Source organism: Haliaeetus leucocephalus, unplaced genomic scaffold (genome assembly GCF_000737465.1).
Source record: "Haliaeetus leucocephalus isolate CR32 unplaced genomic scaffold, Haliaeetus_leucocephalus-4.0 Scaffold1014, whole genome shotgun sequence".
Taxonomy (NCBI): domain Eukaryota; kingdom Metazoa; phylum Chordata; class Aves; order Accipitriformes; family Accipitridae; genus Haliaeetus; species Haliaeetus leucocephalus.
In genome coordinates, this window is record NW_010973450.1 from 2,049,453 (window position 1) to 2,075,426 (window position 25,974).

Below are 25,974 nucleotides of genomic sequence, written 5' to 3' on the forward strand. Positions count from 1 at the left end.
CAGGCTCCTGAAACAGAAGAGGTTGCATTAAGGAGATGCGCAGGAGAAACCAGACTACAGCACAGCTCCCAAAAGGCAAAAGTTTCCAGAGGTCCCCCTTAGCCTGACCCAGGGAAAATGATTCCTGGACCTTAAACCTGATGATGACCATAACCCTGGGAGGGTGAGCAGGACGCACTGATCGTGGGCTGGCACTGCTCACCCAAAGCCCTGTCTGTAGCTGTGCACAACCTCGGTGTCTGGTTTGGGGACTGCATTAAAGTAACGCATCTAGGGGTGAAAACTCATTTCTGGCCTTGTGGTAATCAGCAAAAGCATAATTAAGCAGGGTGTAAACCAATCCGGTTAGCAATGATCACATCTCCTTTTCCACACCCTCTCCCTTCCTCCCTGTAGACAGCTCGGACATACAGAAGACTTCAGTCACATCGCTAACACCAGCGTCATACCTTCCTCGTTGCACCTTAAACCTTCCAAACTCCATCTTAGGCCAATTTGTGTCACAAGTAGTAGGATGCAGATCACCTACTAACCCACATAAAAAAAGGAGTCTGACATCAAGTCACTTTTTTGCAAATCGGGCTCCCTAGGATTTGGCATGGCATTAAATAATTCTCATTTTCCCCAAATTCTCCTGCAGCAGAAAGTATGTTCAAACATGCCCTCAGGCATACACACATGTCCTTGTTCAGTGGCCTGAATACTCTTCTATGCCACATATTTTTTTATTTTCCTGGTAAAACTGAGGCTGACTCACCCGCTTGGTGTCCCTCTGCGTGTGCTCTTGTGCCGTTTATCTCCGGTCACTCCCAGGGGCTCAGCCCGGGACTAACAGAGGGTTTCCCAGCTGAGGAGCTCTGCTGTTGAAAGGACATCCTTCTATTTATTCATCTGCCATCGCTTCGGCTAGGCAGCCTCCCGGACATCATGCAAAGGGAGCTCATTTGCTTTAATTTTCATCAGTTGTCTGTGAGTTTTTCAGTCCCAGGGCTGGATGACTGTGAGTTTAAAAAGATGAGTCAGGGCTAGGAAAACAGCATCCCCCAGTTAAAATGAGAGGGTTTGTTCTCCTCTTTCCGCCTGACTTTATCTTTGTGTCTAACAAATCTCTACACGTGGAAGGCGAGCCTAAAGAGCAATCGAATATCTTGGCTTTATTTACCAGTTTCCCGGTGCAATGTGGTGAGGAACGTATGGGAAAAATGGGATGAAGCTGGAGAAGATGCCACGAAGCTGTTGTGGTAGTCCTTGCAGTCACGTGGATCACATGGATTTCTGGCTGGCGTAGTGCTGGTGCTTTTCCATCCCACTGCATTATCCTGGTGAACTCACAAACCTTTGAGCTCAGGAGGTGCTCGGAGACTGCAACTTGGTTTTAGCCTTACAAGATGAAAACATTCAATATAAAGGCTGAAAGGCCACATTACTTCCCCAGAAATGTAGGTGAGGATGAGGCAAGAAGTAACCTGAAAGCATTTGATCTGAGGAAAACAGTGGATTTTTTTCAAGTAGCTCCCTTACCAAGAAGGGCAACCCAACCCCTTCTGCCCATCTCTGCTTGCAGCAGAACCAGGGTGGGGGTTCAGGTGAGAAATTATTCCCTTAACATCAGAGTAGTTATGAGTAACCCTCCCTTTGTTTGCAACACATGAACTAAAACTGTTTGGGTCTCGCTCCCAAAGCCAGAGTCCCAGATTCTTGTTTAGATACCTGTAACCGGCTTTCAGAAATATATGCTACAGCTGCTCAGTTTTTCTGAAAATCAGGCCGCTTTATTTCGGTGTCCAAATGTGGATTAGGAAGCCCTGACTGCAGCCAGCCAAGCCCAAAGGTCTGCCCAGGTTGTCGCAGCTCCCACTTTCTCTTCAGATACCAAAGTGCTGCAGGCACGTCTCCAAATATGACTAACTGTAGTTAGTTCTCCAGCCCCTGCTTTGGGAGATAATTGTTCTCATTTTTAAGGCTACAGCCGATCTCAAGACACATCCCGTGAGTAATCCCGCCTGCACAGTGCTGGGCATCACCGCCACGGTCTGCAGGCGTGTGTCCCCGGGAAGGTGGGATGCTGGGGAACGTTGCCCGGCTGAAAGGTAGTCGTGATGCTTGTAGAGTCACCCGGGGAGGAGGACATCCATGCAGGACCTGAACTCCCCCCCTTACCAGCCAACAGGACTTAAATGCAAAGGAATGCATCGCTTTCAGCCCAGATCCCAAAAAGTGTTTGAAAAGGGTGGACGGGGATCACATTTCCCGACAGGGCTCACCAGCCTAAGGAATGCCGCAAAATGCAGTTGCAAAGTCAATGCCTGCCGGCATCTGCGGCCAGCGCTGGTACTTGGCCGTCGAAGATGGGTCCGGAGCGGAGGAGAAGGGTGTTGGGTCCTGCCTTTGTGTTTTCGGCTCTGGTATCTGTGTCGTTGGCTTTGCTGTTGCTAAGGGAACCCGCGAGTAGTTATAAAACAAAAAACAGCCCTGAGCCATACTGTGTCAATTAATGTAACCAGACATATTTCCTCAAATAAGAACCATATGTTAGAGATAACATCTTTGTTTGTTGCTTGCGGTTTCCTTGATGGCAAACTACTGTGCTATAATCCTTTAGTGTCCGACTCGTTTATAAAGTCATTGTGGATGAAAATACAAAATACTGGGAGTGCTCGCTTGGGGCCGGGCTCACCCAGGGCTCAGAGCTCCCGGTGAGGCGCCCGCGGGGATGCAGAGGGAGGCAGAAGGATGCTCCTTGCCCGGAGAGCATCTATTTTATTCTCTTGAAAGGGACACCTGTGATAGCTCTAGTCCTCTCCCCTCCAGTTTGTTCTCCTTTAGTTATCTATCAGCCTTATGTGTGTTGTCAGGCCAGGTGTCTTCTCAGCATGGGGGGTTAAATTTTGAAACATCACCAACTGGTGTAAGATGCTTATGGGGTTGGGTTTTTTTTTTTAGAGGTATTGTGGCATAGAAAAGCCTACAGGCTTTGAACAAAACTTCAGCTCCTCAGCCTCTATACCACTTTAAATTGGGACTTAAAACTGGCTGCAAAATGCATTTGGGTACCTAACTCCTGCTTAAATCAATACAAACCTGAGGATCCTAAGTGACACAGGTATTTTAAAAAGCTGCACCGCTTCACTGAATGGATGTATTCGAATCTGTGCAAGCCCTTGAGTTGATTTACCTGGTTTAAGATCATTTTGCTATTGATTTCTTCTCTTGATTCCTTATCAGCACAGGGCCCGTGCCCCTCGGCTGCCCAGGACCTGCACTACCTCAGCTGGAGCAGCTCGCTGGTTTGGCAAACAGGCGCAGCCTCGGCTCCGCTCACGTGGACTTTTGCTGCAGCAGAGAAACCCTTTAATGATGGGATTTGTAAGACCACAAAAATGCACAGGAGACAGGAGAACTTAATTATTCTTTACAGGATTGTTTTTCCCTTGGATATCACTGCTCTCAGAAGGGAACAGCGGTGTCAGTCTAATAATTCTGCCTTGGTCAATCCCTTATGATATTTACACAGCGGCTGTGCTATAGTTGGTGGGTAAATATAATTTCTTTGATCGATGCTCGCTTGCGGCACTTTGGAGCCGTTTCATGCTGCGTTTGAGGAAGGATGCGCAGGTCGGCATGCCTGCCACCCCGCCGTCCCCATACCCTCACCTCCCTCTGTGCAAGTGCACTTGGGTTATTTGGCTCCCTCCCAAGGCAGAGCACTTAGCCGGCTAAGTGAACAATTTTGCCATCTGGGAAAAAAGGCTCAAATTGCAGTTGTATAGAGTTTTTCCCTACCAAATTTAAAAAAAAGGGAGGCTTAAAGCCAGGCGTAGCTGAAGTGGCACGGTCTACAGAACAGGCAGAGCCCTGACAGGCTGCACACGGTTAAAATGGGTATGAATTTTGCCTTCCAACTAGCTGACAAGTTCAGACCATATGCCTTGCTCACCAATTATCCACCCTCTTGCGGATGTATTTTGCTTTCACAAGTACTCAGCAAAGAGCACACGTATGATTTTTTTTAACACCAAGGTGAAGGGACTCGCTCCTTGTGCTCTACTGTCACTCTCCATGCTCCATTACCATCAGCTCACGCCTCTGTCGTCCCCTCCGTTGTCCCCCCTCCCAGACCCTCAAGTCTCACCTGGGTGCCCGGTGGGCAAAATTTTTGGCTGGGGTGAGCAGGACTTGTGTGCACAAACCCTCGAGCTGCGGGAAGGCTGGAGCTCCTGGCTGTCCCACGGGCACCGGTGTGGGCAGCCACCCCACGGCACGGGCGAGCTGAGCGCAGCGATCGGACGTGTCTTGGCTTAAGCAGTCAATGTTTTCCTCTGATATTTGGTACTAATACGTTAATCAGATCTTACACACAGCCTCTCATTGTATCGCTCTCTCTGTACAGTAATTAATTCTGACTGCAGCGACTCCATCAGCCTCAGGGATCGCTGTGTATGTGCCTGCGCTTGTGATGTGATTTTGGAGGATGCCTGAATGAAGCAGCGACGTTTGCTGTGCGATTTCAAATTGAAACTTGATGACAAATTGATTATTGTGGAACAGAAGGAGCATGGCGAGCACAGCCACACACGGCCCCCCCTTGTGCAACCCCATCCACGGGTGAGGGGCTCTGAGCGCCCGTGCGGTGGCTGGAGAAGCAGGAGCCAGGCGCTCAGCCTTGGTCCTCTTCTCGCCAGCAGCAGAAAAACTAAAGGTGCAATTTGGTAAAGCCAATCTGAAATCCCTTCCCTTGGAGGGTGCCTGCTCCAATCACCACATGCCTGTAATTCCCATCAGACTTCACCTGCTGCATCCGAGGTGAACCGGGCTCCGCGACGTGCAGCAAATGAAATCCAGATACTTTCTGAATACATACAGGTTGCCATCGCATAACAGCAAACACATATTAGAGTCTGGTCTCATCTAGCACTCGGAGGGCAGCGCGGCTCGCAGCTGCATCCAGCCTGCTCCACCGTGAGCCGTGCTTGCCAGGAGGAAGGTCGCATCGCGCTGGCTGGCTATCGGCATTCGGGGAGGGGGAGCGCGCAACGCCCACCCCTCACTTCCCCCTTTACCGGCTGGCTGAGGCTGTCACCGTTTCCAGCGCAAAATTTCATTGAGTTCCCACCCTCCAAGCAGCGCAAGGTTGGAGCCTGGGTTTGCCGGGGTCTCTGCGGAGCCTCCCGGGCAGCACGGCAGGGGCGGCCGTGGGGAGCAGCATGCACCCGGCTGTGCTTTTCGCTACGTGGTTTGTTAAGTGAAGTGCTGGAGGCGATTAAAAGCGTTCCTGAGAAATCCCTGCTTTCTCTGGGCAGCGGTGAGCGGGGCAAAGTACAGGCAGCGGGCTCATCCTCCCAGCCCTAAATGTCTTGTTATCCTGCCAAGGTCCCTGTGCATCCCCAGGAAAGCAGCTTTCAAAACACCCCTGTGCCTCCATACCCCTTCCCACGCTGCTTGCTCTGCATGCAAGGAAATGATTTGGCTCGGGGTAAACTCTCATTTTCATCATCAGATGAAATTCTTCCCTTAAATTCTGGGGATGGCACAGTCCTGTTGGGGGTTTATCGGATGGCATTAGCATTCCGATGCCACCGTGACATGACCAGTGAAGTTCCTCTGGTCCCCTCGGGAAGCCTGTGGCCCCGCTGTGACCGCCTGCTTTGAGACACCATTTGGGAGTGGATATTTATTTTACTTGGGAAACAAATTAGTTATCTGTTAGTGTTTCTGAAACTCTCCTTCCGTACTCAGTAACACACACGCGCCCGCACAGCTCTGGGGAACAGCGTGCAAGTGCCAGGCACAGGGAAGCACTAGGTACCGTGGGATATGGGTTTTCAATTAGCTGAACAGAACAGTCATTAAGGGGACTTGCAGGGCAGCAAGATGTGTGTACCGCCCCTGTGGAGATAACAAACCTTTTAATGCTCAGGCAAACAATGCTGGGAACTGCAGCTGAGCAGGGCCATGAGGTACAGGGACGCCTTAGAGGGCTTTTCTGTCTCTTGTCTCCTGCAAACCTGGAACAGCTTTTAAACCAGCATGGCTTAAAGCAACCTAAACCCACCACCCCCTGCTTCAAACCACTTAAATATATATTTATCTGAGAGATGCCCACCAGCGCAATTAAGTCGACATTCATTAGCTTCATACGGAGGTTTTCTCATGCACAGCAGCCCGAACGAGCTTGGGCTGTGGTGTGTAAACCCCACTTTAACTTACTGACTCTCCATGGCTGTGGTTGCAATTGGCCTTTTAGGGGTAATTCCAGCCGGTCCAACCAAGCTGTTGCACAGCTGTGGGCAGATGCTTTTATACTGGTTTTAACCTGGTTGACAGAGGGCTATCTCACACATCTGGTGGTTGATGCCCTCCCTCAAGACTGCCCACCCATCAGCTGCTCCCAGCAGCTTGAAGTTGGGTGCTCATCTGAGCCTTTGACCCCAACCGATGGGGCTGTTCTGCCCAAATCGCCTGCAGGGCTCAGCCACCCCGGCCCCCCGGGGCAGAGCACCCGTCCCCTCCTCTTCTTCTGGTCCCTTTGGCAGCACCAGCCCAGCTCCAGCAAAGCTTTGTGCGTGCGTGTGTGCAAGTGTGTGCGTGCATGCATCCATGCATGCGTGAGGGTGTGCATGCAGGGGCATACTCACGTCCGCTTTGCAATACTTCCACCTACAGAATAAAATCCAGAACGGCAGCGGGAGCAGCCAGCAGCAGCCCTGGGAGCTGATGGGTGCACAGCATCCCTGGGGGCCCAGCTGGGTGGGGGGGCTGCTTTTGGGAACTGGGGCAAGCTCTGTGTGTGTGTGTGAGCGCCCCGTGTCCTCTCCAGCAAACCTGTGAAGATAGATTCTCTTTTCCTGGGACAAAAATGGTAAATTTTGCAATTATTTTTCCTTCCACTGGAATATAAAGACTTTTTTTTTTTTCAGGCCAGCTTTACTAATTTTAACTTTTTTTTTTTTTTTTTTCAAAATGCCCCGCTGGGCTGTGGCCAGGCAGGACATGGGACTGGAAAGCTGTTTCCTTTACAGAAGTGTTTTTTCCTAACTGGGGTGTAATTGCCAGTGCTCCGCTGCAACAACACCCGAGTGCTGTGGGGGTGCACATCGGCCCCGCAGCAGAGAGGGGAGCGCAGGGCACAGGGTGGCCGTAGCAGGTTCGTTTCCTGCCCCAAAGAGCTTGCAAGCAACAAAGCTTGTGCTTTGGAGAGGGCAGAGCAACAAGGAGCACAGACGGGAGAGCCACGGACTTGGCAGCTCGTGGATGGGGCTGATGTCAAATGATGGATTTCACATACATTTCCTGGCAGGGGCAGTGACCGGGGAGAGATTTCCCGGAAAAGGGACCCTTATCACTGTCATTAACAGCTGTGCACATGGCACGCTCTGCTGCACCCGCTGCCACTAACCTGTGGTTTTTGGGGGCGGCTAAAGCCCTGATGAGTACTTACTTGTTGGGCCAATTTCCATTGAGAATAGTCTTAGATTGTTCACTATTATTTTTCTTCCCAAACCATCCAGAGCTTTTGGTCCACGTACATCCTTCCAACATCTGTAACAAAGCTGAAAGGGAAGGACAGTCACAACAGTTTGCATTTACTCACACTTGAAATATTTGCATCATTTTGCTGAAAAACTAGTCAAAACATTTTAACAAAATACTTTTTCTGAGAAAAAGCAATTCTGAGGGTGAGATCAACCCAGCCAAACACCCATGCCCTAGGAGAACTGGTCAGGTGGAACATTTCCCACCAGTTCCTGCGGGTCTCTCTGGGGGTCTTAGGTCTTCAGAGTTCAGTGGCAGCACCTTATTTCCATCACAGTATTTCTAACAGCAGCCTCACCAGCAGGCGATGCAGGAATACTGCATATTTCCCAGGAAACAGTCCCCATTGCAGCACAATGCGGTGGGGCAGGCGCTGTGGGTGCCATGCTTGGTCCCAGACACTGGCGGATGTCACCACCATCCCTGAGCTCCTACCTGCCAAGGTCCTCTTAACACCCCCATTTATTTACCAACAGACCTCCCATGGTCTCTTTCACTTGGGGTTGCAGATGAGACTGGGCAGCTCGAGGCTTTCACAGCCACTTACTGTTAGAGCCATTTTTTTTCAGATGTGTCCAAGCCACTGGGCTATGGCTCAAGGTGATGCATAGCTCCTGTTCCTGCTTTGCCCCGGCTGCCATCTGCCACTTTGCCAGGATGGCATCTGCTCTGTCGGTGTTAAGCAAACATTTGCCTGTGGCCATCTGGGTTCGATGGTGCAGCCCGAGCAACCTTCCTGCCTGCTGTGATGGCAGCAGGAGCAGAAGCTGTGCTCCAGAGACAGCCATTGCTGAAAATACTGGAAAGACAGAGAGGAAGGACCAAAATATCTCTTGTTGTGCTTCATCTGCATGCTCCATCACTGGTTTCCTTGGCTTCCTGGTACTTCCATCAGTACTGGTGAGAGAACAAGCACAATAAATCAGGCATAAAGGGATGGGGCAGAGGGAAACGGGTGCTGTACTGCAGTACAGCCCAAGCCCGGAAAGCCATTGCCATCCCACCAGCACATGGGGTTTCAGTTAGAAATACCATTGCAGTGGGGCATTACAGAGTCTGTTTTTACCATAAAACCATTTCCACTCTGAAGGGTAAATGTTTAAACACGGTGTCACATACCGCTGTGCAGAAGAAAACCCGTACAGATGACAATGAGCTCAGTCAGAAACAAAAGGTCTGCATAGGGTGCTCAAAACTCCACCTCGCTTCTCAAATAAGTCTGTCTGTTACTTCCACTGCCCGGCGTGGCTGCCTGGGTCTATGGCGAAGGCAGAGCTGTGGGCTTTGGGCAGGAGCTGCAGCGAGGCACTGCTCCCTTGGGCACTTCTACATTCTGATGTCAATGGTGGGTCACCAAAGCCACCACATCCTTCAGAAATAAGTTTCAGCTGACGAAGGGTTCCCACTAGTGACTCAAGCACACGGAAGACACAGAATTTAAAAATAACAAGCGTTAAATACCTCTCAACCACTGAGATTTGTCAGTGTAGCCTCCTGAAGTGACTCCTGAAGGTCGATATGGATGCTTAAAGGTCAAACAGCACCCTCAAATTATTAATTTTTGTGATTTAGAGTTTAATGAACATGTAAGGACACTTCAAAGTCTTGGGAGAGACATATGAGATCTAGTTGTAAAAACAATGCAGCAGCTCCCTTAAAATAAGCTTTAGCTGATGCTTCACAGCATTGTTGATGGTTATTGCGCTGGACCTAGCGCTGGCACGCGACACAGCAGAGCGAGGCCCCGATGCCAACCCGCTCCCGGCACATTGCCCTGTTCCTCAGCTGGTCACATCACCCCCCAGCGCAACCTGTGTCACATATGCGTGACTGCTGCGAGCAAGCTGGCATTTTCACTCTGTCACTGCTTTTGTCCCCCCCTGCAACCCTAAGTTTGGAAGAGCAGCTTTCCTCCTGTCTAATCAAGCCAAAGAGACCAAGGAGCTCACGGCATGCCCATGGGATATGGCAAAGGAGGGAGAGCTCTTGCTCAGGTGTGGCCCAGCCAGAGGCAGGAGAGTCAGACCCGGGGGGCTCCCAGCTGTGCCCTGCAGTCAGGACAGCTCAGCAGCCCCAGCTGCATGCAGCTGGGTCAGCAGCTGTAACCACACTCATGTATTTAAGTATTAAATTGTTACTTACCCAGAAGCTTTCTTTCTGACAAGTCAAGGGACATTGACAGGATTACAGCCATTCGGGACCCTTATGCTGCTTTCAGGCTGCTCCACCTGCTCTCCGTGAACATGCAGCACCGCCTGAGGGGACCCAGCCAGTGAAACAAACAACTCGCTCCCCGCTGCGTGCTTCTTGCTGCTCAGAGCCCCAGCACATCTTTTCTGCTTTCCAGCGCTGACATGACATCCTTGGGCTTCAAGAAGGAACTGCTGCTTTTGTTTCAGTAACCAAAACCATTAATTTTATGGCCTGTCTTTGGCAAAGACCTTGCATGGTTAAGGCCACCATCCATAAAGCTGGCTGAAGACATTTTTTTTTCCCATGGAAGAACAAACGCTGAACTTCTTGCTAGCTGACTGCAAGCTCACTGCATAAGCAATCTGCAGCAGATGGTGTCTAGACGTTCAGCATCACCAGATGTTCCAGCTTTACAAGGAAGTTAACTTCTGCTCTTCAGCTCTGGAGCAAGGGGCACTGGAAGCACAGAAGGGTAATTAGTGCTTACACATAAACACAAATATAAGGGCTGAGCCCTCTTCGTGTTTCACTCCGATACACGAACTCTGACATTCAACAGAGCTTGAGCCAATTGTGCTACTTCAAAATTGAGTTTATATCACTGCCCTAGACTATCTAAATACTTTTATCTAGGGACACAAGCTACCTTAATTTCCATAGCAACAGATAATTCTTCTTGAAAGCAACAAACACATGAAATACAGTTACCGCAGTAATTACTGCAGATTAAAAAAAAAAAACCCACAGAGGTAACCAAGAAACAGAGGAAGACATTTATCTTTTCCCACTTTTCAAAATAATATATTCCTTTTTTGTATTTCTAGAGAACAGATGCAAATCAGGCCTGGCAGGATGCTGGGTACCTGCTTACGAGAACATACCAGTTCCAGTGAAGCTTTTGCTCAACCACAGGTTTTTTTCTTTCCCTTTGAGGTCTGCAGAATGTGTGTCCAGACTGGCACTTGCTCCTACAGCAGCACAGGATACCAGACCCATTTCAGTCTTGTTTGGCCCCAGGCTTTGCCCTCAGCCATGCTGCAGGTGAACATACCCAGCCAGGTCACCCTCAGCCAGAGCAGTTAAATTGTGAGCTGCATTTTGAGAGAGCAAAGGTCTTTTTATACTGCATTAGCAGTCTTCATACCCCAAGGGACTGCTAGGGACTCCAGCTTAGCAGCTAAAGCTTGCCAAGGACAGCAACCACCTTCAGGCTTCAGATTTTGTTACTACCTGAGCAGCAACTGAGAGAATCAAACCCAGTTCCTCCTCACCCATTTCATCTCTCCTTTACCCACAACTCCCCCAAGCCAGGTTACAGCTTTGGGTTGTACAGTGGCACTGGGTACGATTCCAGCAGCCGGACGCTAAGAAATCACCCCAGCACAGGGGTGAGCTGCCAGCAGCAAACTGCTCTGCATTTCATGCTGCAGCACACCTGGCCTCTTTAAAGCCAGAGTTTCCCCAAGCTCAGTCAGCATGACCCTTCAACCAAGTGCAGCAGCACAGCAGGCAGCTTTGCCCCAGGGAGCTCAGCTGTGTAATCATCAGACTTGCCACAGGATCCTTCCTTCTGTTGCCATCATCCTGCCACCAGTAATGAAAGAAGGGAAATAAAAATCCTGAAATTTCATCCCTCTAGGCACGTCCTTATCTGTCCTGCTTTGTACTTCTGGCACAACCAGGCTAAAGGAGGACAGCAGATGACAGCAACTCACTGGCAGGTGCAACAGATGGGCAGGGAAGAAGTCTCCACCTGCTGAGGGGCAGCTGACAGGGAAGCTGGGACACCAGTAGCCCAGTCCTGGCTTGCGAAGAGCAGCTCTTCCACAGCTTCCCCCACCAGCTGCCCATCCCACTCCACTTCAGAGAAGTTCCTGCTCATTTATCCAACTGCTGCACGCATGTCAGCAGTGGACCTGGCTTCCCAGCTGCCTCCCCTAGGAAGGACACCAACTTCTAAAGCTTTCCGAGTCTTCATCTGCAATAGAAGCACATCGATATCCCAAATGTCCCATGCATGTGCAATGGTCGAAGTGACACAATTAAGAAAATTAAGTTTAGTTTCCATATATTTGACATCCAACAGGCAGTAAAAAAAAAAGCTTTATATTTTATTTCTTGTAAAAATCTTTTAACACATGCAGACTAAAACCAGTGTAAGAAAGTATCCACCATCGTTTAAACAAATAACTATACTTAAATATAAGTGTCTGCAATTGACTTGTATAAAAATAAGGTACATTTTGCTTTTTTACAGAAATCCATTCTCCAGTTCTCATATCAATAAACAATACACAACTCTAATACATACAATTTAACCTGATCGTTGTTTTCCACCAATTTGATACTGCTAAGGTATTATGTGCAAAAGTTGGTAACAGTTTCTTTCCCAAAAGAAAAGTCTTCTATGTGTTTTAGAAAATTAGATACTGGGTTTAAATTAATCAAATCCTAATCGGTTCCTTTGTTCTCAAAGAGTCCCATTTACTGTATTATATACAGGCTTAACTAGAATCTGGTGCAGGTGCAAACCTCAGCGTCTGTGCCTGCTGTGTCCTGACCGGCCGCTACCGTGGTGTTTGCCCTTGTGAGATCTCTCGAAGGAGCGGGATCTCTCGCGCCTGTCTCTGTGGTGTCCCCGCTCATGCCTGTGCTTCTTGGCAGCATCAGAGTGATCCCTGGATTTGCTCTGGGAACGTGAACGAGACTTTTTCCTTTTATGACCGTGCCTATTGGCACTCTTCAGCTCTTCCCTACTATGCTTGGTCTTCAGGTGTGGCGAGCCATGGTTGTGGTGTCGGCGAGGGCTGCCACTGTGGCTGCGGGACCTGCTTCTCGATCTCGAGCTGTATGTCCCAGACAGGCTCCGCCTATTATTGTAGCTTACAGAAAAGTGTTTAAAATTAAAACATGTCCTCAACACAGAAGAGAATAAAAAAAATAAATCATTGCTTAGGAACTTCTAAGTCACTGGAAGAAACCAGACTGCTTCTCCCACAGAGGTAACTGATGAATGATAGTGACTGTCCCAGAACATGCCTTTGAGTGGAGTTGCTTTGAAAACAAAAAGCCCAAACCAAACCCAGAATGCAGTGCCTTTCATAACTGTTCCACTTTGTCAGGAACCTTCCCCTCAATGCCGCATTGCAAATTGGTTACTGCCTTTTTCCCTTCAACTATTTGACAGTCAGCAATATTCAGGGCAACACCTCACTGAGATCCAAGTTGGCAGCTTCCAACTTAGATGTCAGCCTGAAGATTCTTGAAAAAAACAGTCAGCAGGTATCACTGCGTCACCCTGCACAGTCCCCCCTTTTCCCCAGTTGGAGAAGAGAGGCAGAGCACTAAAGAGCCAGACAGTGCATTGTGCAGCACTGACAGAAGATACATTCTCCCATGCATTTGTAAGAAAGCTGCAAAACATGAAACTGGCTCCTATGACATTTCTCACTCCTTCAAAGTGGACTGAGTTCTGAGAGACTACTCTCATTTATAATGGACACCTTGTGAAGATGATCAAACAGGGTAAGACTACCTTAGGCTCATTCCATCATAGACTCATCATGTACATCTACAGTTAGGATACTTTTAAGCTTCCATTTTATGGCAAAGCTTTTAGAACTTGAACTATTAACGGCACAGTTACCAACAGAACTGCTTCACGCCAAGAACCGAGAGCCTAAAGCCAGACCCAAGTCTCACACTTTTGCCGGCCAGCAATTAGAAGCTTGCGTTAAGCATCTACAAGCTACTTGGAGTGGCCCTACTTCTTAGAAGTGAAATGCCCTGCTGAAATATCCCAGAGAACTAAATATGACAAAAAAAAGACAACCCCTGCAAAAAACCCTGCCCCCCTCTCTGCAACCGCCCACCAACCAAACAAAAATCCACTACTTACTGCCGCCTAGGAGTGTGAGATCGAGACCTTGACTTTGTTCTTGACCTAGATCGACTAGCACTTCTGCTGCTTCTACTTCTCTTGCTTTCTTTTCTCATGCTTGGGGGGGGGGGGGGGGGGAAAAAAAAAGGTTACACTTCTGAGGTACTCATTACGTCCATGAAGTAGCTCAAAAGGTAGTTCACTGTACTTCAGTTGAAGAAACAGTTTTTACAGAAGTCTTCTCTTCATCAGGAAGAGATTTTCACCTACCCATTATAAGGACTCTTTGAAGCTTGCTGCCTCTCTTCTGGCTCTTTTTTAATGGTTTTGGTATTCAGAGATACTGGTGTCTTCTCTTCAGTTTTTACTTCTCTTGGGGAAGCTGAGAATTAGATTTAAATTCAAAATTAGGTATTTTATTCATAGACTTTGTAATAAACATACTGTATCCCTTATACATCTTTACCAGTATTTGCACAAAATGTAAATACGAACTCAATAGCTACTATTTCATTCCAACTTTCCTTTTATAGTACACTCCCAGAAGAGAACACTGCAGTGAGATACTCATGGGGAGACGCATAGTTTAAAGCCAACTGCCGGCAGGGGAGAGAACACTGTGACCTTCAAGCCAGGTAGGCAGGCTTAGTTGAGCTTTTGTCCACCAGGGCCGAAGTGGTACAAAATAAAAGCTGCCCTTAAGGTCCGCAAATACATAACTTAATTCTTTCTACTAACTGTCAAGGTAACAATTTAAGACTGAACAGCAAAATTACAGATTTCATTTTTATATTAGTGGTACAAATATAATACATAACAAAAAACTTAGTTTAGAATCAACCTGTCTCTACAGTCAGCTGATATAGCCCAGAGATGGACTCACTTTTTCACAGAAGGGCTACTATGCAAAAACGACGCATTTTTATCTGGCCTGCTGACAGTAAGGCAGAGGTGCTGCATTATGACCACACCTTCCTCACTCAATAGGGTTCAGAGGTTTAATGTGAAAATACAGAAAGGCAGAATTCTGTCAGAAGCTTTCCCTCAGTTTGTCAGCTAGTAAGAAGTCTTCCAAAACCCCAGCAGAGGTCCTGCTTTCACTCAAACTCTTCTCACCTAGGCTCCCACTTCACAGAAATAAGAAAAAGCTTTCATTGTTTAGTGAGAAATTTACACTTGCCAGCTCAAAGACCGGTGGAAACTCAGATGAATTGTTCTTAAGGAGGAATAACTGCTACAAATATTGCTTTCTCAGAATTTGTTCTTCAGTTTCTGAGGCGGCCATGTAACAAACAAGGGTCTGTGCCTTACCCACCACCACCAGACCAACGCTCATGGTAGCCTTTAAATTTCATTGGTAGGTTACAGATCAATACCAGCATTAAGAGGTAAAAGCACCAAGACAAAACTGTCTGTTCTTTGTATCATTAGAGTTCAGACAGATTTACTGGCCGGTTCAAGATACTTGTCTCTCTTCACAACACAGTAAGATACAGCAAACTCCTGGGTCTAGACATTTTTCATAACATAATTATCTTAAGGGTGCATATTACTAATATATCACTCTCCCATCTGTGGAAGTATGGAGTAAAGCACCCTGTTTCCCTCTAATCTGCTATTTCAAGGTATTGAAACTGTTTGTAAAATTTGTGTTTTGAAAAAAGAAAGATTTGTCTTGCTTCTCAGTTCTGTAAGAAAGCCTAAATTGTCTAACAGCTTAAGAAGCAAACCTACTTTTTTTTTTTTTAAAACAGCTTGGGACACAGATTTAGAAGACTTATCAAATAGCATTATGCAAGTTTCTGTTCAGAAAACCAACTTACATGGTTTGGATGCAGGAGAAAAGCCACCCAGTGTTGAGAGTGCTGGAGTTCCATCCGGATTTAAACCTTTTGCCTTCAGTTTAGCTTCCTGTAGTGCCATTTTCCTCTTTTCTACTTCTTTATCCAGGAATTCATAATTGGGCTGTTAAAGTAACAATGTGGTAAGAAGCTGAACTACTGCAATCCATATTTTCATCTCATTTTTGAAAAATACTTAATTATCTTTTAATCATCTGTCCAGTATCATTTGTTCTCACATGCCCCTCAGAGGAGAAGCCATACAGCACAGCCTTTCCAATTAGTAGATTTATATGCAGGCATTCCCAAACACACTTACACAACCATAGGGCAGCTCAAGCTGCACTGAAAAGGAAGAACAAACATCTCAAAGTTACCTTCTTTCTGGTATAGAGCTTAAGAGTTGTTAAGCATATCTCCTGAATCTCCTCTTCTGTGGTGCCAAAGAGCAAGAACCAGTGAGGGCGGGTAGGTAGTGGAATCTGCAAAGAAAAACAAAACAAAACACTGAGAGCTTAGTAATAGAGATTACAGACCAGGCTTTTGTTTTAAATATTTCCATTAATTTTCTTGAAACCAAATTAGTAGCAATAAAAGCCAATCCTAACTAAAGACAGATGAATACTCACCTGCAGAGCTCTAGCAGCAAGATAAATGCAAGCACATGCTATAGTCTCTGGCTGAAAGCGAACAAACACATTTGTTCGAAGGCTGTCATTCATGTAATTCCTAAAAAAAAAAAATTTAGGAAAGGTTGGATCTCAGGTTTACATCATTTTATTTAGAGGATAACAATACTGGAGACTCAATTGACTTTATTATTTTTTCTGTTATTATATTAAACACTTGGTTTCTTTCAAATTATTGCATTTGATGTTTACATCTGTTAGTTCTGTAACAAAGTTTGCACCATTGCCATCGTTTTGAAACCCCAATGCAAGTAATAGTATGTAATGGCTACTTCCTAGGTAGGTACGTTAAGTTATACCATGAAGTGTCCATTGAGTTAACAATCTAACAAGTACTTTTCATCTGTGCAGCTGTTTGCTTTAAACACCAGTGTTCTTGTATTTAAAAATCAGTATGCTTAAAACTCAAATTCAAGCATGAAAGCATGGTATAGTTGTAACCTACCATTTTCCAGAGGCTAGATGCAACCTCTAAAGTTCATAGAGCATTGCATTTAAATCCTATGTGTGCCTCGAGTCACATTAACTTCATCCAGAAAGAGAAGCGTCCAATTTGCTCACTGAGTGTTGGAGAAAGACCTGCAAGTTAGTAATGGGTCTCCCACTTCACTAAGCTACTGTTCTTCCACCACAGTGGCACTGCCAAGCAATACATGCCAAGAGATACATTTAAACAGCAGAGACCTCCATCGATTTCTAAGTTACTGAGCTACAGGAAAGAAACGAACAGCAGTCAGTAAGTATTGACTCTACAGAAAACCATGCCCAATATGGCTTCTAAGTGAACATGCTGCATGCACTGTAATTGTCTTTTTGTTTTTAAACTCAAGTTTAGCCAAATGCTAAGTCAACTAAATAAATGTTGGCAGAACGTCTACCCCATGTGTCCTTTAAATACACTACAGTATACAGTAGTTAGGCAACAAATACATTTAGAAACATTTTTAACAGTTACTTCTAAAAGCAAATATACAAATCCTTTCGACACCCAGACAGAACTAGAAGATGCTGCCCGATGGATATGGACCACTTCAGTGAATCTCGGATGAGAGCTTGCACTGGGTTGGCTGGAGAGAAGGGCAGCCAAACAGGCCATCCCCAGGTCATGGGCTGAGGTGCAGAGGGCAGAGCTCTATGACTTACCATCATGGACTACCCTTTAATTAAAGAGTAGAAAAAAGAACAAAGTTAAATTGAGTTCTCCATTACTATATTGGAATCAAGCCATGAAAATAGTAAGCAGAAACAAGCACTAAAATATTTTGGAAGTATATATTTGTGTAGTAACTTACATCTCATTGCTTTGCATATGGATCGTCAGGCTTGTTATTTCTGCTACTATTTTCCTGGCTAGGAAAAGAATGGAAAATAACAACTTACCAGGCTGTCTGTACCAGGGTTTGATTACGTTCACATTCTAAGACTTGTAAATACATAACAATGATCTGAGGAATAAGGGAAAAAAAAAAACAGAGTCAGTTTTAACATATAAAGCAACAGTAAGGAAGTAACTACATATAATCAAACAGTAGTCCAAAACAATTGTGTCTCCTCTTTTTTTAAGCATACACTGTAAGCTCACATCATCCAATCATGTTGAGACAGTTCTTTTATTACTTGTGTATGATTTTCAAAAAGTCACCTTTAACATTTCCCAAGGAAGCAACTTCTACCAAACTCAGTATGACTATTTGCCCAAGCACTCTGGCAAAAGCATTCATGATAACTACTAAGAAACAGAGACAAAATCAGTCATTTTACACCCGTGTTTCTTGTCCCACAGCTCACAATGATGCCAGCAAGGTGGAATAATATTTACAATAATATTATCTTTGATAACTCACCTTATGTGGATGCTTGACATGAACACAAAATCCCAACTCCTTCAGTACCCTCCTTTCTGCTTTGATTACTTGATTTTTGGTGTTTATGTAGTTCTGATCAAGTATCAGGGGGCTTGGAGTCCTATAGTTTGCAAGAAATAAAATCAAAACTGTTTTGCATATCCAAAAATAGCAGCATCTCTGTTTTCCCTTCCAACCAACTAATGGCAACAGAAACCGGTTTTCAACTCCTGCAAGCAAGTTTAAGCATTAATCTTGTGCTGTCCAAGTTTAGATAAACTAGTTTAGTTTCTGCTTTTGACTAGCTACAGATTAGATGACTAAGATAAAAAAAAGAGTCTTTTGCTACTGTGTATGCAAACTATGCTGGTCCAGCTGCTGGAACAGAAGTCCACTTTACAGTGAAGATCTCAAAGAACCTTTACACTTCATGACAGAGGTGGGGGAGGAGTGCAGTACAACTACCTTTGCTAGGTAGGACTTCAAAGCAGAAGTAAGCTAGAAAGTCTTTTTTTACTGATATTAAAGTAGCAAGCTTGTGCTCTACAAATTTCAGTTTCCTATGCACTCTAAGACAAGATGATTCAGATCTTCAGAGAACAAGACAGCCCTGCTACTCTGATATACAAAAAGCCTAGTAAAGCAAAGAATTTAACCTCTGAAATGTCGACAGATCTGCCTGCAATTCTGAACACTGCACCCACTAATCAGTGGGTATCATGTCACTTCTGCTGTTTGCATTTGCAAAACAAGAGCTCATTTCACAAAGAAAGATTCCTAAGTCTACCACTATCAAGTCCTAATTACTTCCAAATCCAACACCTGAACTCTCCAAAGCATTTTTTTAAACTTTAAAGTAACTTGCTGTATGCTTCATGCACAAATGTCATACTCCATTTCGTATTCTTTTCTTTGTCCATGCTTAGACTTGACCTTTCAACATTCCACATGGTGTTTTTTAATCCACTTCCTCCTCGAGACAGACCAGCTTTTTCCCTGTTTGCAATACACCTTACATATTCCACATGCTTTCCAACACAGAAGAATGTTATTGCAACTAGTTACACTCTAATAAGTACACCCCAAGCACTGGTGACAAATTTATCTTACGTTAACTTCAAAAGAAAAAAAAACTAATGCAAAGTGGATTCAAAATACAGGTTCTGTTTTATCAGACAAAATATTTCACTACTAACTTGTCTTTTTTTGGTTCCATGCAAGTTCCACAAGTGGATCACACTTCTCTTTCCCCAATAGCTCACAGTAGAAAAACACTCCAAAAACCTAGTTTCCCACCCCAGGAAGAAAGGGTCAATTTAATTACAAGGCTAGCTGAAGGGCTTCCCAACTTCAATAATCCAGAATTTATGCTAAGACTTCTGCAGTTACCTGGAAGGATGCTTATTACCATTAGTCAAAGGTTACAACAAGCCATCCACTTCACTAATAAAAGCATCATGTTGTATCACCATGCACTTGAAGCGTGAGCTCTCCCTGGTCCCCCCAAGGGGCTGAGAAGCAGCTCCCAGGAGGTCTGAAATGAACTATTGCAGCTTCTTGGTGCCAGGCAGGACCTACAATTTAAGCCTTACTACTTCTGTCTCCTAAAAAAAAAAATGCAGTGTTTTCCATGTTACACAAGAGTAACTTCACTAGTCAAGTGTTACTCTCACTTATCAGGGCAAGTCTACAAAGACTGTGATTTTAAATATAACCTAGTCAAATATTGGGGGTTTTGTTTGTTTGGGTTTTTTTTGGTTGGTTTGTTTTTTTTTTCTTCCCATAAATTAACTGGAAAAGAAAAACTTTTAAAGCTCCTTTAAGGTAACTACTTCAGTAGAGAGGCTATGATTTTATCTGAACGCTCCAAAAGTACAAAGGCTATCTGAACACAATGCTCTGGAGTAGGAGACTGGAAGAACCAAGCTGAAGTTCTTCAAATCAGTGAAACTGATTCACTTCCAATTGATTTCAACTAACTATACTGGGTTTTATAACAACATTTCCTCCAATATTGCTTTACTTAATTTTATCTAGAGATCACTGGCATTAACAGGATCTGCAAGGCATCATTCAGAGCAAGTTTAGGTGTCCAGGCTCAGCTTATCTTGTTAGCAGAACACTTCATCAGAGGTGACAAATCTTGGATGAAACAGGGCACCTATGACTTCCAGTCTAAAAAAAAAAAATATTCAACAACGGGACAACATGACTCCATGGAATCATCCAACAACCTGCTGGAGGATTACTATCTTCCACATGTCTCTGCATTCTCTGAAAGCTATGTAAGAAAGTCAGTATTATGAAAACACAACAAGGTAGCTCAAAGTGCAACAGTAAAGACTGTGGGCCTTACTGCAGGGCCATGGGACCAGCACAACAGTTCATACTTTGGTTGTACATGTTCAACAGCAAAGTGATAGGAAACTCAAAATTAAGACACTCGAAAGTGTGCTTTACTGTCGTCCCCCGTTACTCTGGTCACTTACGACACCCAAGTTCTAGAGATCTAAAAGCCATGAAAAATATCAGTTTATCCAGACAGTACTTCCAGAAATAGAAAGACAAATGCAGGCTTTTACCTACTTATGCAAAGAAAAAATCTGCAGAAGACTTTACTGCACTTTATTACTGGCAAAAGTCAGGTTCCCCAGTCTATTAAGATTTACCAATTTAGTACTTTTGCCATAAGCTCCCAAGTGTTGGTATGCATAATTATTTAGAAGTTGGAAACTTCAGAGATTTCCCTTTGCAAAACTTCTTAGCTTTCCTACTGAGAAAAGAAAAAAAGAGGAACTTTGCTACTGTATTTGCTGCACTTAGTTCTCAGTCCAAGCAGCAATCATTTTAGGTCCAAGTAACAAACCAGAGAAAAATAATTTACAAGCTTACATATAAAATATAAGCTTCAAGCCCTATATAGCCAAGTAGCATTACAAATTCTTACTTTGAATCTGTTCTTACAGATCAGCACTAGAGCTCCAGGCAAGACTTTAGACTTAAGAACAGGGAGCACACAGTGCCCATTCTGGTAAGTCAACTCAACATTTAGTTGCAAAACTTCATCAGGATTTAGTGATTGTGTAACAACCCAAAAGATTAACGCACACTGTAATGTGTTTGTAACAATAAATAAATTACAAATTCCTGTTTTTAAATCCCTGTGACAAATGAAACCTAAGTTCTCAACACAGCTACGGCTTCATTTGATGTAATACTAAAATTTGCCATCTTTGGAGTGTCTAATACTTTGGAGGAAGAGTGCCCTGCCATGTAGTTTTGTTCATAATACAAAAAGTACTTCTGACAAGTACAGCATAACATCAGCATCTCATTTCAAAGACCAGATCTCTCTCATGCCAGTCAGTAAGAGAGAAGAAACTGAGTTCTATATTTGTCTCCAACATTGTAAATACAAGCACCGTAGATTTATGGAACAGTTTGAAGAACACTAAGTAGTGTGCATTATTAATACAGGCCACTTCCAACATGACTGCATGAACCTGTTTGCTGCAACTTAAGTAAAGAACGGCTGACTGAGCATCTCAAACCAACATTTGTGAGATTACACAAGTCACATTTGGTTCCAGTCTCGTAAGGACTTTCTGCAGCTTTCAGGCACATTTAAGAGAAATAAAATCAACTTCAAACTACATTCTACATGCTAAACAATAGTTGCACTTTGCTCAGAACACAGAAATTTCAGCACACAATTTTTTAAAAAGCAGTATTTTCATAATACGAGCTTTTCTCCATGCACACAAACATTTTTACATGCAGTACTACATGACATATGCTCGTGAAAGATCCAAAAGAAAATATGCTTGTCCAAAACACTTTTTAGCTTTTTCTTACTTCTCAGTATTAGAAATACCACCTAGCAGTAAAAAGACAATTCCAATGCAATTCCCAGTTCTGCAAACACGTACATATAAGGGACTGCTTACATAATAATTTATATAAATAGTGTTACAAATTCAAGACTTCCATATCCTTGTGAAGGCATGTTTTACTATGAATTCAAACTGCAATTATACAGAGCCAGAAAGTGGAACCGAGAACCCAAAACTGTTTAAGAAAGAAAGCAAGCCTACTCAAACTACTCAAACTTCATGTGTAGGTTAAGAGCTTCAGTTAACAGAAGTACTAGACTAGAGACGAAAAGAAAGTACAGCAGCCTAACTGACCATTTCAGTTCTGGGTTGTGTGTGAGAAACTAACTACAGCCTAAGTGTTAGCTTCAGATAAAAAAAGATTAAGCTAGTATTCTAAAAACCTGGACAGCAAAGAAAAAAGCTTATAACAAGATACAGGAGTTCTTCCAAATGGTTCACCAGCGGCCAACCTGTTAGTCCCCCGATTCCAGTGACCTATTCTCAGAGCACTGGCTTCTCCTTGGGGATTTTCGATACTTCACTCACTGTTGCCATGACGACAGCTTCATCTTTATGTACCACTCCACATCACCCAGGCTTTGGTAAATGTAGCTGGTCGCTGTATAGTCGGTTGCAAGGGAAAAAAGAGTTGAAGTTAATAACGTGTACAGATTATGTAATTGTAATCTTGTAAAAAGTACAGAAAAACGTTTACATCCTGCTTGTTAAAAAAAAAGGCAAGTCTGAATGTCAGACTTCAGCATTTTTAAGATTAATTTCATGCAGATTCACTCAGAATCTCAGAGCAACAATACCCATTTCTCCAGAAAATAATGGGTAGAAGTGCACGATTTCTCTCGACATGATGCATTTTAGACACCATGTAACATGCACAAGTGACATTCTGATTTGGAACAGGCTAGCTGGAAAGATTTAAGTTCACAGGTTAAGTTCAGTTTCTCTGATCCTTCGCACAGCACAAAGAAACAACTAATTTGTATTCTCATTGCAAAGAAAAGCATCGCATATGATTAATTAACCTTCACTGCCTGGATCAAGGCCAAAACATTACGAATCACTGAACCGGCTTCAATAATTCCAATAACCAGATTCCCTTGTCATAACTGTGGTAAGAAACGATACCACCGAATTCACATTCGGCACAACTTCATAAAACTCTGAGGACCATCAGGGATACGACTTAAAAAAAAAAAAAACCAACGAAGCTAAGTTCCGATGTGTAACACTGAACCATTCTTATCTAAAACTAACTACCATGACATGAGCACCAGGCAGTAAAAGCCAAAGTTTTAGATTCAAGAGAAGCATAACCAGGATAAAGACACCAAGAAACAGCTGGTTTCCCTAAGAGATTTCTACTCTACTTCTCAGAAAAGGTTACACAACACTAAAGTTTAAATTCCTGCTGTAACCTGGTTATACGAGCAGAGAAATGAAAATGTGAATTTAAGAATCTAGCTGAAGACAAAATCCCTTTCTAACTATGGACTACCTTACACTTTAAGCAATCGGCTACTAAAGGTAAAGCTACTTCATCACAGCTGGCGTCTCCAATCTCACAGACTATAATACTGCTGCATGACAGATTTAAAGAAATTTTGCATTTAATAGCAACTTAGAAAACTCCTTCCCTTCAACCATTCCTTGTTCCCTCCAATACGTCAAGTTAATTTGTTTTACACATGAAAACATACATCACTTTACACACAAAAAAGCAGCGTTAGGCACTCGCAACTGAGAACAGCTCTACAACTCAGCAGACAATTATCTGGATCTGTACACAGATCAGGTAAGCTTACACTCCAACTTCATTGACACAAGCACACGGTACCATGAAAAAACACAAGTCTCACTTTTTGCAATTAAAGATGCCTTCAGCTTCCAAGACTCAATTACACATTCCTTGTTGAAGCGGTGTCATTAAAGCTGCAAACACTGTAGGCCAAACCATGCTTTTTTTCAGATACTTTCTAAAATTGCTTTTTCTAAAAGGTAATACTGTCATCACTGGGAAAAGTTCAGCTTTCATCTTTTGTTAACTGATACTTTATTAGCACCATAACCACATCTGGATGGCTACATACTAGCAAGAGAAAAGCATTAAGACTACCGAATGTGGTTAAAAGTCTGGAAAAAATACAGCAACATGCTAATTGGCTACTCATACCTAAGACTACCTTTCAAGAACTACAAGACATCAAAAATCAATTAGCAATAGTCCTAAAACTACAACCACGGACCTACAACTAGAACCAATGCTCATGACTTGTAGCTATATAAGTAACGAAAACGGGTCTACCAAGCAAACAGAAGTAACAGTAGAAGTTAACATTGAACTGTACTGCCTACACAGCAGCCAAAGAGCACTCCCTTCTCAATTTTAGGTCGTTGAACTTAGCCTGGAAAAGTACTGTGAATTGAAAACTGCAGTGTACATTAGAGACAACATGTGCTTATGTTCATAACGAAGCTTATCTTACCTTTTTGCTCTTAACTGACGCAAATGATGAAACACGTTGATCACGTCCCTTATACGACGAGGTGCCTCTTCGATTTTGGATGCGAGATTGATGCAGGCCATAGCAACAATCTGAAAGGAAGCCCCGTTTCCGTAAGAAAATGGTTTTTAATCCCACCAAGACTACAATTACGTAAGTAAAAAGAAAAAAAACCCCAACAACCACGGCCTAAAGGCTCGAAGAGAGCAGCCCGTTTGGCTTGTGTCTGGCCAAATTCACCGGTCGCCCAGAACAGCGCCTAGCGCTCTCCTCCCTCTCTCCCCCCGCCACTTCCCCGCCAGGCCGTGCCGCGCTCACCTCGAAGCTGTGCTTGACGAACGACTTCGAATAGAAGAACCGATGGAACAGCACCTGCCCCGTCGCCATCGCCACCTATGAACGCAAAGGGAGGAGGAGGAAGAAGGAGCGGGAGTCAGTCACCGGGCCCAGCCGCCGCCATTTTGTGTCAGGCACCAGCTGGCGCCGCCGCCGCCCCCCCCCCCCGCGCGGCCGCCTCACACGCCCTTCCCGCCGCGCCACAATGGCGGCGGCCGCCCTCCCTCCCTCCTTCCTCCCCTCCGCCCCGGGAAGGCGCCGGGGCCCGCACCCACCTGCGGCAGTCGGAGGAGGATGCCGGCCGCCTGGATGAGCTCGCAGCCCAGGATGCGCAGGTCGGTCTCGCACTGCAGGTCCAGGCCGTCCTGCATGGAGGGAGTAGGCGAGAGGCGCTCCTCGGGGATGAGCGAGTGGTCGATGGTGAGCGATACCTCCGAGTACAGCCGGTCACCGATAAGGATACCCGGGGCGGCGGGAGCCGGCGGGGCGGCGACAGTAGCGGAGGAGGAGGAGGAGGAGACGGAGGGGGCGGCGGCGGCAGCAACGGCGGCGGTGGCGGGGGGGGCCGGGTGTGTGGCGGAGGAAGCCATGATGGCGGAGCTCGTCCTCACCCGCAGCCGGCCACGCACAGACTAGCGCGGCCCGGCGCCGTGACGCAGCACACAGCGGCGCCTGCGCGCGCGGCACGCCGGGAAAAAAAAGTCCGCCCGGCCCCGCCCCGCCCGGGTCGCCCACGATCGCCGCTGCCCCGGCGGAACCCGGGAACCGGGAACCGGCAACGGGAACCGGCCGGGGCTGCCCCGCTCCGTTACAACGCGAACGACGCGGTGGCCGAACCCGCTCCCGTCCACATCGCTGGGGGCCTTCGGCGGGAGTTGCCCCCGGGAGGGGAAGCTCGCCCGGTCGTCGGTGAAACGTCCCGGGGGCGAAGATCCCCTTTGACGAGCGAGGGAGGAAAGGAGGACACGCCTGGGGGCCCTGTTGCCTCCCGTGGGGAGGGGGGCGGCTGGCACGATACACTTTTTTTTTTTTTTACAGCGTTTTCCACTGCAAAAGGTTTTAAACAGTGAAAAATAACTCGCTGCACTCTACGCTTCCAGAGCAGCAGAGGAAAAAGAAATCGCGCTGGTAAACTGTGTTTTAAAAACCGTATAGATTAACTGGTTCGGAGCTGTGGGTAGGGCTTTTGGTGCTTGCCGTGTGTCACGCAGGAAAAAAAAAAATCCATAAAATTGGGTAAGAAAATAAACAGGATGGCCATGGT

The 25,974-nt window shown here is 45.4% G+C and overlaps 1 protein-coding gene across 12 annotated transcripts; it reads right to left on the reverse strand.

Annotated features, from left to right (window-relative positions):
* Positions 1-6,932: 6,932 nt before the first annotated feature.
* On the reverse strand, positions 6,933-25,354 carry CCNL1 (cyclin L1). 12 transcript variants are annotated; one of them, XM_010584940.1, is made up of 16 exons: positions 24,986-25,354; positions 24,693-24,767; positions 24,357-24,466; positions 17,981-18,101; positions 17,517-17,581; positions 16,077-16,176; positions 15,825-15,929; positions 15,430-15,571; positions 13,877-13,988; positions 13,625-13,723; positions 12,259-12,608; positions 11,442-11,704; positions 9,676-10,182; positions 8,653-8,945; positions 7,832-8,332; positions 6,937-7,550 (listed from the first exon to the last, which is right to left on the reverse strand). In XM_010584940.1, the coding sequence occupies exons 1-11, from the start codon at positions 25,298-25,300 to the stop codon at positions 12,260-12,262; spliced, it is 1,593 nt and encodes a 530-aa protein (XP_010583242.1). In that variant the 5' UTR covers positions 25,301-25,354; the 3' UTR covers positions 6,937-7,550; positions 7,832-8,332; positions 8,653-8,945; positions 9,676-10,182; positions 11,442-11,704; position 12,259. The 12 variants fall into 12 exon arrangements, with proteins under 12 accessions (XP_010583239.1, XP_010583240.1, XP_010583242.1 ...); XM_010584937.1 differs by having other exon boundaries at positions 6,933-7,550; positions 7,832-8,945; XM_010584938.1 differs by having other exon boundaries at positions 6,936-7,550; positions 8,081-8,945.
* Between the last annotated feature and the right edge of the window lie 620 nt (positions 25,355-25,974).

Coding starts and splice junctions, on each gene's coding strand:
- CCNL1 (XM_010584937.1), bottom strand. CDS start 25,300: ATGGCTTCCTCCGCCACACACCCGGCCCCCCCCGCCACCGCCGCCGTT. Junction 18,102..24,356: donor CGTCAGTTAAGAGCAAAAAG/GTAAGATAAGCT, acceptor TGCAAACTATAG/GACTCCAAGCCCCCTGATAC. Junction 13,989..15,429: donor TTCTCCTGCATCCAAACCAT/GTAAGTTGGTTT, acceptor TCTAATTCTCAG/CTTCCCCAAGAGAAGTAAAA.